The sequence below is a fragment of the Trichoplusia ni genome, chromosome 3, assembly GCF_003590095.1.
Source record: "Trichoplusia ni isolate ovarian cell line Hi5 chromosome 3, tn1, whole genome shotgun sequence".
NCBI lineage: Eukaryota > Metazoa > Arthropoda > Insecta > Lepidoptera > Noctuidae > Trichoplusia > Trichoplusia ni.
Window position 1 is genome coordinate 9,127,844 of NC_039480.1, and position 10,859 is coordinate 9,138,702.

At 32.4% G+C, this 10,859-nt stretch overlaps 3 protein-coding genes across 3 annotated transcripts; 1 reads left to right on the plus strand and 2 right to left on the minus strand.

Moving 5' to 3' along the window:
* Positions 1–1,194: 1,194 nt before the first annotated feature.
* On the minus strand, positions 1,195–7,251 carry LOC113491794 (ras-related protein Rab-30). The gene is made up of 4 exons (XM_026868960.1): positions 6,810–7,251; positions 6,339–6,522; positions 4,864–5,015; positions 1,195–4,435 (listed from the first exon to the last, which is right to left on the minus strand). The coding sequence occupies exons 1-4, from the start codon at positions 6,978–6,980 to the stop codon at positions 4,337–4,339; spliced, it is 606 nt and encodes a 201-aa protein (XP_026724761.1). The 5' UTR covers positions 6,981–7,251; the 3' UTR covers positions 1,195–4,336.
* Positions 7,252–7,582: 331 nt separating this feature from the next.
* On the plus strand, positions 7,583–9,571 carry LOC113491797 (speckle-type POZ protein-like). The gene has a single exon (XM_026868963.1). The coding sequence runs from the start codon at positions 7,852–7,854 to the stop codon at positions 8,872–8,874; it is 1,023 nt and encodes a 340-aa protein (XP_026724764.1). The 5' UTR covers positions 7,583–7,851; the 3' UTR covers positions 8,875–9,571.
* Positions 9,407–10,666, minus strand: LOC113491798 (probable RNA-binding protein EIF1AD). Its single transcript, XM_026868964.1, has 2 exons — positions 10,423–10,666; positions 9,407–10,331 (listed from the first exon to the last, which is right to left on the minus strand). The coding sequence occupies exons 1-2, from the start codon at positions 10,543–10,545 to the stop codon at positions 9,993–9,995; spliced, it is 462 nt and encodes a 153-aa protein (XP_026724765.1). The 5' UTR covers positions 10,546–10,666; the 3' UTR covers positions 9,407–9,992.
* Positions 10,667–10,859: the final 193 nt, after the last annotated feature.

A 10,859-nucleotide genomic window follows, 5' to 3' on the forward strand; every position in this document is an offset into this window, starting at 1 on the left:
ATTAAGCCATTGGCACTTACGACTATCGGGACAATGATTGCCGAGTCCACCTCCCACAAGTCGACAACCTCGTGAGCTAAATCCAAATATTTCAATTGTTTTTCTTTTTCTGCTTTCACAATATTATTATTATTATTTAGGTTGGTATATGATATATTTTTATTTTTAAATCCGAAAATCCAATTATAAAATACATCATAAATGATGGAGCACATGGAAGTGATTATAATCACACTCACACTCGTAAAAACTTTACTTATAAGTGACGTCACAAAAGATTTCAACTTACTGAATCATATCATCAATCAAGAAAAGAAATATTTTTTTAATGAAATTTCTTTTTTTTTTACACTCAAAATGAAACAGACGAATATATCCAAAGTGATCATTTATTATAATCGGAGTATTACAATAATTCAATTTCTTTGGTGAGGATTAATTTCAATATAATTATCAATGTAATATGGGAAACATTTATTTAATTAGATATTTCAGATCCAATAATAGTGCAATCAGCCACATACCAACATTGAAATGTACACATTCAACATTATAAAGAAGCAAAAACGCGCAATTTATAACACGAATAAAAATATATATGTATAATAAACATTAGCATTGTCAACATTGGGGCAAGTGTGGCCATCTAAGGTACCGAAGATATATTGCACAAAATTACGAACAACATGAAATATTTAACTACATTAAAAACAATTCACATTAAAGTGCATAATAATTACAATTAGTGTGATGCTAAGTTAAAAAATATAAACAAAAAATTCAAAATAGGCACCTATAAACAAAAAAATAATAAATATTGTATACTATGTTAAAAACAATTTACTAAAACACTATTATGTAGCTTAACGTTTTTCTTTTTCGTGGGGCTTTGATACGCATTTCAACGCTGCCTTATATATACATAATATATAATATCTTACTCAGGCAAAGGCCACTTGCCACACAGAAAAGGACGAAAACTGTTCCCATACAATAAGCCTTTTAAAGCAGAACTGCTATTGAAGCGAGACGGCAATACTCTGAATGTAGCAGCATCTCACTTCCACCATAACAATACTGTTAAAAGAGCTCATAGTTAGTACAGTATCCATTACCTTCTTCTAAAAAGTTTGCATATCTTTACAAAGCCTTAAAATAAACCCCAATATGGTGGCTAAATAAAAATAACAACAATGCAATGTAACATGTAATAGAACCTATTTTCATAAAATATAAAAAGCTTCTATTTCCAAAATAGACTCTTAGCATAATGCTATCCTGCTTACTTTTATCAACCGACTATAGACAACCTTTTGAAGTCAATTCAACTCATATATTCGCATGGTGCTTTGTGTGGATAACCATTGAAAAAGTAGTGTTGTTGTACTAATATAGTTTTTATTAGTGTGTCACTGTCACACAAATTAAAGCATCCATAGTAAACAATCGCACACACACATAGCACTGCGCGCACAGACGAGTTAAACTGTCCGAACCTTAAGGAATGTAACAAAAGTGACCCTAATACTATTACAACACGTACTCTATTCATATCAACTATTAGTTTCCTTGATTATCATACTTAAATCCTTTAATCACAAAATTAAATTGAAGTAAAGACCGAGATAAATTATTAAGATTAAAAAAAAACAAATAAAATGCCATATTAATTTAAAGCTGCATTAAAAACAATAATAAAGGTGCCTCATGTTGCCTTTACTTCAATTTAATTCAAAACATGCATATTGTCCTGTAGTGATAACAGTCTCAGATTTAATAATTCCTGTGATTACCATTCAGTTCTAAATGTTTATATTAATGTACACAAAATTCTAGTCAATCATCTACAAAATAGTATTTCAGTAATATTAAACCTACATGTTCTAGTTGACGATCCCGAGAGGCGATCTAAGCGCCCTCTATAATATGTAAAAATGATTTAAAGTGTACTAGTATATTTAGTAATACTATGGAAACATAAGTACAAGTAAAATACTGAACATTCAATTGCATAAAAACTTTTTACCAACATAATGGTCACTGGTAACTGGCTGGTAGTCAACATTCATTTGAGACAAAAAAGGTTATACTTCAAGTAGTCAATACAAAGGTTTTATCAACGATACTGCCTTCTAGCTACCAAAGGGCACCGCGAAAAATCAAGTAAGACAGACAAAACAATTTTATCTCACGTAGACTAAACTGTTTTGTCTCATTAATTGCTTTCGTGAGGCGGAAATGAGCGTTTGCCCTAAGTTGCAAACATACCATCGGACGTGTGTCTACAGCCTTTACGGTGGTACTTAATTGTTAATCTAATCCACAACATGAATAACGTTTGAAGCTGACGAAAAGATCTGTCTTCACGTTTCCACGCTAATATTTAGAATTCGGTTTCAACGTTTAACATAGCTATCCGCGAATTCTTTTTATCTATCATTAAAATTTTCATTCGGAACATCCTATGTCACGTCTACGACTTTTATCTTAAAGTCCGAATACCATAATTAATACGATTCGTATCAAACATCATCCGATAGTATGTTTACAAAACACTCAAGAATTTCAGCATGCATTGTATAGCCAGCCAGTTTATAACACTGGTTGCATTAAAAATGAAGAAATCAACTCCTTTAAACAACAAGAGATATTTAAAACCTTTTTACATACGATCCAGGGCGTACACTAAATTCTACTAATAACGAAATTGCAAACAGCACAATTGTATAACTCGATTATATTGAGACAATGTCATGACTTTTGATTTTAAACAGCGAAGGCGAGTAATAATCTCGACATTTCTTTATACCAATTAACATTAATTAGAATAATTACAGCCAACGCGACCGTTCCAATAATTCTTAATCAACACGCTATCTAACACGCAAAGATCTGTAAAAAAAAGCTTGTTTTACTGCAAATTATTTTCAAATAAAGATTTTTGTCGATGTATAATCGATAAATTTTAACGATTATTTATTCACATCACTACGCATATACAACAAATCGACTTTTTTGTAGTTTATGGCTTGTAGTCACGAACAGTTACGATCGAATATTCTATACATATTCATCCATCGGATATCAAAACGAAGTATTGGAAATTACTTTTACAATAATTATTATTAGAACTACGTGACCAGTATATAAACATAATTACATACTCAGAAGCTAATTACAATTAATAATCAACGATCAGTGCGCGTGTTTAGACGATCTCTAAGAAAACAATTAATTAAATACTCATTAGTCAAAGATTTCACTCGTCTCCGCTGTCGACCTACACATACAATGTACATTGAAACGAATAAAACTATGCTTGGTCTCAATTTTACACTATAAATACAATTCATACTTGATATGCAAGATAATGGTACCGACACTACATCTATGAATTGACACTTTGAATGATAAATGATCGACGAATGACGATGTGACGTCATGACATTGCTACTAACGGCACAGCACTTAAAAGCGAGTGGAATGACCTCCGTACTACAAAATACGCGATGCCTGTGATACGGTGTTCTTGAAATAAATTAAAATATAAAAACAAAATATACAAATAATTATATTAGGTATAAAAATTCTTATCAGTCGTTGATTCGTTGGCAAGAATTTTAAATTGAATGTAAACTTAAAATCAAAAATATAAAAAAAAACGACTAAAATAAAATCGTTATGTAATTCGTTAACAACATTATCTCAATTCCTTCAAGCAGTGGTAACTAATATGAAATATTCAATCTAATATAGGCTTTTTATTTACATAATCCAATAATAAAATCTAAATAATAAATATCATCTGGCTAGCGCGCGTTTATCTAAATAAAACCTTATTACTGCGGGAGGAAGTGTGCGATTCCCTTGATAGCAACAACTTTAAGGTGCTTAAAATCGTAATATAATAAAGTATTAATTGTTATATTCACTATGTGTATACATAATCTTGCTATCTCACTCGCTCTCGTATACGCGAGCTGAGTCTGAGTGAAACAAAATTAAAGTTATTAATAAAAGCTCCTACGATAAGGTTCCGTCGTTCTTTGCGTAAATCATTTAAAATCTGATCAATAATTATTGCATCTAATGTTCACTGTCCCCATACTCGAGTAACATTTTGAGATCATATTTCATATAGAATAGAAAAAACCTCCCTCCGTGTCAATAAATATTTGACAACATCAATAAAAATGTCATGATAGAATTTTATAAGACGAATATTTGAAATTTTAAAATCGTTATTGGCCTTAAGACCACTGGTTAGAGTAAAAAAGAGCTTCAAAAACACCGCAACACGTTAACTAATATCAATGAAATGAATTCATTACAATCACTAGCGCAGACAACATGAACTATCGCCTACTGATGTCGTTTTGCCGTTGATCGGTCCTAAACTGCCGTCGTATTTCGGCAACTCCTTGCATTTCGCTTGCTGAAATGATAATTAATATATTTTAATACAAGTAATTATAAATAGTTGCATTATTCGATATTACTAATAGTTGTAGTGCAAAGTAAATAAAAACAATAAGATGTGTGTGGCAGTCGCTCCTTGTAAAACACTGGTAGTAAGATGCATCCTGTTAGACTGGAAGTCAAACCAACATAGTTGGCTAGGTTGACGATGATGTTCTGTGTTATTAGTTTTATTATTTCATCATTTCTCATACTTATACTCATACAGTGTTCGTCTAAAATCTGGGAACTTTTATCAAGACTATTAACGTTAAATATTCTCACATACAAACATGGTCACGGCAGAACAAAGGTCCGTACGTTCCTTCCCACGCTCCAGTTTTCAGACTCCACGTTACCTAGCAACGATAATGAATGAATAAAGTGATAATTTCTCAGGCTTACCTCCATGAGTTCGACGGCGATCTCCATAAACAATCGCTCTACATTCTCGGCCTCTTTGGCTGACGTCTCTAGGAAGTACATGCCGTGGCGCTGCGCGAAGTCCTCGCCGATGTGCCTCGGGATCTCACGGTCCTCTCTGTCTGTTTTGTTACCTGTAATTATGATAACGATATATCGTAATTAATATATAACTTTCACATGACAGCACTGATAGACGCCTCACGAAACTGATTGCGCAACGTGTCGCTGTTTCGATCGCGTAGGGCAAGCATTTGTGGGATCGACGAAAACCCACGACACAAGGATATTTTTTTAGAGTGAAAATCTATTCTTTTTATCTAAATAAGACTGGTATTATTTTACCTGCGGCCGGCGTAGATACCGGATATCAAACCAAAATTTAGCAAATTCGGTTGAATGGTTTAGCCGCGAAAGCGTAACAGTATAAACAAATGACAGGCAGGCAATTATGAATGCTTTGCCTATGAATAAATGTTACTCTTTACAATTTGAAAAGTCGAAAAGAATAATTGGAGCAAACAATTTGGGTATGTTATCTCGAAAACCGGTAGGTTTAAACACTTTGAAATGTCTGTTAGGGCACACCCAGCCGTACATTTCAAGTTGTCATTTTTGTAATTAATCAAAGTTTAAGGTTTTAAGTTAAAAAGTTCGGCAAATTAATTATTAAAGTATAAATCATTATAGGCAGTTGTGAATTGTACCGAAAAATATTGCAAAGCATTCATAAAAGTATTAAACAGAATAAGCATTTTTCACTGAAGAACAACAAATGCTATTAAAAAAAATACAGAAAAACAACTGTTTAAATATTCGTCCTTAACCTTCATAAACCTCAATGATATTCACTGATCAAAGCTAGAATTAGGGTCAAATGAATCATTGACACCAACTACTTCCTTATAAGGTCAGGTCCACAATTGTCCACAATACACAAGGTCACAGATGACAAGGCAAACAACTTTCTCTTTTAATAATAATTTGTGTATCAATTTTCATTCTGTATTTGAATCTGTGGTATATCTTTATGTGCTGTTTTGTTTATAGAAATTATTATTGAAAATCATAGCATATAATGAAATACATGCCATGCTTTGATAGAAATATGATTGCATTTACTTTATTGGATTTTTAAGGATTTTTATTTTTAACTTAATATTTTTTTTTATACTGCAATAATAATGGCATTTCAATGTTATGAATTTTGTTATTTATTTGTTCAGGTGCTATTTGACAGTTGCTTTCAGATTCAAGATATTGTTGGTTCGATTTAATTATTTATATTCAAGATATATAAATTTTTTTCATTCATCATGAGATTTTTTTTAACAGTGCTGGAAATAAGAACCTTTAAAATAATATTCTATCCATATCTGATTTTACATATTTATCCCAAAAAAGCCACATACACTTATTTTTTTCTTTTTGAGAAAATTAAAAAAGGTTTTACTCACCCACTAGTATCCTTAAAACCTTATTGTTGGCATACTCCTCAATTTCCCTGAGCCAGTCAGGTAGACAGTCAAATGTGGGCTGACATGAGATATCATACACTAATATAAGTGCATGCGCCGATCTGTAGTAACTCTGTGTTATGGACCGGAACCTCTCCTGACCAGCTGTGTCCCATATTTGCAGCTGAAAAATTTATCTGTTTGTTACATAGATATTTTTGTATTTGTGTTTGACAAACATGGAACATAATATTTCTTTGAGATAAACTCAATTTAATTTGTTCAAATGCAACTGCTTTTGTTTACTTCTTAATTTTGATTTATGTTTTTGTTAAGGACAGTGATTGACATCTCGAAATTAGTAAATTCGCAATGTAATTAACAATGAATTGTTCCACTACATTCCAAACAGTGATGTCCTACATGATGCAATAATGATGCCTAAAATGCACGACTGCTAAACCAACTCACCTTCACTTTTTCACCATCCACTTCCACAGTCTTGATCATGAAATCAACACCAATTGTCGCACCTTGGCCAGGTGGGAAAAGGCCTTGGGTAAATCGACGAACCAAACAAGTTTTCCCGACCCCCGCATTACCAACTAACACTACTTTAAATAGAAACTTATAATCCTCCATATCGAGCACCAAATAACATTTGTCGCGAGAAAAAAACAAGATTTTTTAATATCTTCACCTCTCACTGTTACGCTTTGATGAAGAAAACGTTCATTATATTACGACAAATCACTGATATTTTATCAATACGATTATTTTAAGATTACAAGTTCATTATAGATTAGATAGCGAAATCGGAATTGTCTGTCAAATCAATTGATAATCCAAAACAATGGGAAAGAAAACTCAAGAGCGAGAATATCGACGTCAGTCGAGCGAGCAAAAAATTTACTTAAGATACGTTCATGAAGTAAGCTATGCAGACGTCCGCTTCGCATATTTTTACTTAATTTTGTAGTTTTTTATTAACGTTTTTACAATGTTCATTTCTAGTTACTCAGATTTCTCTTGTTTAATATTTATTGAAAATTTTCGTGTCTTAATGCCGTATGACACAGACGCACGTAGGCCCAGGAAACTGGGGCGGAAGTATCTAAACGCTTAAAACACGGGCTTGTGCCTGGTTCGGCTGGTTCCCTGTGGACTGGCATACAGAGTTTTGAAAAGATTTTTCCCAGCAATTTGACATGGTAGACCAAATAAATAAATAAACGTTTAATACACAAGCTAGGGCCTTGTGCTGTAACTGATTTTGTAAACTGCCGTCAAATAGTCGATTTTTTTTGCAAATTTTGCTCTCTTCACTTATCGTGTTATCTGATTGGTTGCTTAAAGAAAGTAAAATAGTAAGAAATCATCTGACATCAAAACATCCATCAACGTAAGCGGCTGGCGGCATCATTTCACGATTTCAATAAATTTCAATGATTTGATACGTCTCTGTTCTAAAGTGCATAATTCGGTTAATGCTTGACTCCATTATATATTAAAAATGTCCAGTATAAACTACACCACCCGTACCGAAGGCCAGACAAAGATAAACACTATAATATGGACTGTACCTAATTTTATTATTCTTTTGGAAAATAAACATGCCCGCGAATTCCGCACGGAGAAATCAAAAGATTCGACGTCTGAAACTTCGGAATCTCGCTTCCAGTTAAAAATGCAATTTTTAGGTAGAGACAATGATATTATTGAAATTTATTATTTGTCTCCTACCCCCGTGTTTTTGAAATCTATTTTAACCATATGCTTAAAACGATTTGAAGAACGTTCTATAGTTATAAAAGAATACCATACCGTCCAGGCGAACAAATGGCAGTATTTAGCGACGCTATTTAAGCGCGATATAGCCAGCTACGACGGCAGGGACGTATTTTTGCTGAATGATGGAAGTCTCCGATTAAAGTTCCAGTTTATGGTATCCAATGACATTAAAGTGGATCGCTCAAACATTCCCGAGGCGCAGTTGAGCAATGATTTTGAGAACCTTTTAAATAATGGCTTGTTCTCTGATGTGACTATCAAATCAGTTGAGCAAATTGAATATAAAGTTCATAAGGCAGTTCTTGCAAGCAGGAGTGCTGTCTTAAAAGCTCACTTTGAGCACAACACTACTGAATGCTTTACAAATGTGTTGGAGTCTCCCCTGGAGTCTGATGTCCTGAGGGAGGTGTTAACCTTCATTTACAGTGATAAAGCCCCGAGAGTAGATGAGATACCTGAGAAGTTACTCGCCGCTGCAGATTACTACCAGCTCAGTAGATTGAAGAGTCTCTGTGAAGAAGCCTTACACAAGAAGCTAACAGTTGAGAATGCTATAGAAACATTGCAACTGGCAGACCTGCATTCAGCAAATGCCCTCAAACAGCTAACCCTGGAGTTCATTAAAGACGGACAAGCAAAGCTGATCACTAAAACTGAGGGATGGGGCAATGTGAAGTCTGTGGAACTGATCAAAAGGATTTATGAGTACATTATGGCCGATGATGTAGATACAGATATAAAATAAGAATCTTTTATTAATTACAAGATTTTTTTTCCACTTCTAGTGAAAAGCTTGAGAGCTCTAAGTATGGTTGTCATTCCTAAAGAAGTCAATGCATATAGTCTTGCATGCATTAATAAATGATTGATTATTTTTAAGAAAATTTTAAGAGATAAATGGGTGCAAAGTTATATATTTCTATTGCATGTGTTATAATCTATCTCTCTATATGGGATAAGACAATTTGTAAACAAAATCTTTTAAATTTGAAATAGGCATATTATTATGTCTATAGGAGCATTGTGCATATTTCGACATCAGAAAAACACCAGAGAATAACCAAAAAATATCCTATTTGGAATAGTCAGTGTAGGATATTTTCTTTACAGTAAAAAACATGTAGATAGTCTTAATTATGATGCCCAAACTTATTAAAAATAGATTTTTATAAATGTAATTTAGTCTAGGCATTAAAATTATGAGATTGTATGATTTATAGTTAAAGAGTGAATTCTCAGCAGGGGTTCCAACAATAAGTATTAAATAAGAAACAAAATTTATTTCATAACAGTCTTTATTTAAAATTTAAGAGTTGATCAGTGTAACAGCTGCACAATAAATTTTAACAAGTGTTATATACATTCTGTGATATGTTATATCATGTTTTTTGTTTATTGAGTTGTTGATTCCGGTTATTTAAAATAAATTTATTCATTTTTCATTGTAATTTATTTTTATTTAACATAGCAAATTTACGGCTGGCAAAAATTACTAGTAATAATGTAAATTTAGACTTAAATTTACAGAATGGGTTCAACATACACTTGGTACATTATTATCTAACCATTTATTTGAACAATATGATAATAAATATTATTCTTTATGCTTGATCCAAGCAATTGTAGCATATTTTGTATTAGCATAAATGACAGAGGACTGAAGACAAACCTTTCCATTACTAATTACTGTAAATAAAAAGTATTTTTCTCTATTATAAATACTATTTGCCAGAAACAAGTCATTATATACTTGATCATCTCATAGTTACAACAGTCTCTCACACCATGCCAGAACAAAGTAGTTCAGAGACTAAAAATAGCATACAAGAAGTTTGCATATGAAAACAAAGTAGTAAATATCAGCTATTTATTTTGATCGCTTTCTTCCCCACTGTCACTGTTTGTATCACTATCATCAGAATCACTTTCGTAAGTTAACACAGGTTTCCTATTAGTATTCACAAATATATCACCATCTTCAGAAGTTTCTTTTTTACTGTCCTCAAATTCTTTTGGCCATAAATTATTCTCTTTATAATATTTAATTGAGTCCTTATTCATTATTTTCACAATTTCAGCTTTTACTTTATCTCCTTCAGGTATTGGTTCAACGAGAATGTAATCGCCTCTTTTTACCCAAATGTTTTTTCTAAATTTCGTAGGCATCGAAACTAAATATTCTTCGCCGGCTGGTGTAGAAATCTGTAAAGATACGTTTTAATAATATGTATCGAATGATGTTATTATTGTACAAAAAATAGTACATATCATAATAGTAATTGTATCATATCACCTCATGTAAGTTGTTTCCTTTGCTTTTTACAACTTTTACTATACTTTGGTTTTCTTTAGGCAGTTCATAGTCGTCCCACAGTGCTTCGTTCATTACATGTTTCCTTTTATTAACTTTCGACATGTTTAATAAGAAAATAACATCAATAATAGTTTGGATATTATAACTTTTCAAAGATTTATTTTGACTTTTGATGACCACACGTTGACATTCGCGCTTAGGTTAAAGCACTCTGACATTTGCTGCGTTTCATTCCACGAAAAAGGAGTGTGATATAGATAATAATAATTAACTTTTAAATAATTAATAATACAATTTTAGTATCATTTTATGCAAATGCTGGAACTAAAATTCAAACAGGAGCGGCACTTCCAATCGATCGAAAACCTTTTTCCTTCAGAAAAAAAATCTAGTCAGCCTGTAATATAGCTAGCAAC

Bases quoted from the DNA above. Each gene is read 5' to 3' on its own strand.
- LOC113491794 (XM_026868960.1), bottom strand. From the start codon at position 6,980: ATGGAGGATTATAAGTTTCTATTTAAAGTAGTGTTAGTTGGTAATGCG. The intron at 6,523-6,809 runs GTGAGTTGGTTT...TAAATTTTTCAG, and splicing joins TGGATGGTGAAAAAGTGAAG to CTGCAAATATGGGACACAGC. The intron at 4,436-4,863 runs GTAAGCCTGAGA...TTATCATTTCAG, and splicing joins TCGCCGTCGAACTCATGGAG to CAAGCGAAATGCAAGGAGTT.
- LOC113491797 (XM_026868963.1), top strand. From the start codon at position 7,852: ATGTCCAGTATAAACTACACCACCCGTACCGAAGGCCAGACAAAGATA.
- LOC113491798 (XM_026868964.1), bottom strand. From the start codon at position 10,545: ATGTCGAAAGTTAATAAAAGGAAACATGTAATGAACGAAGCACTGTGG. The intron at 10,332-10,422 runs GTGATATGATAC...GTATCTTTACAG, and splicing joins AAGGAAACAACTTACATGAG to ATTTCTACACCAGCCGGCGA.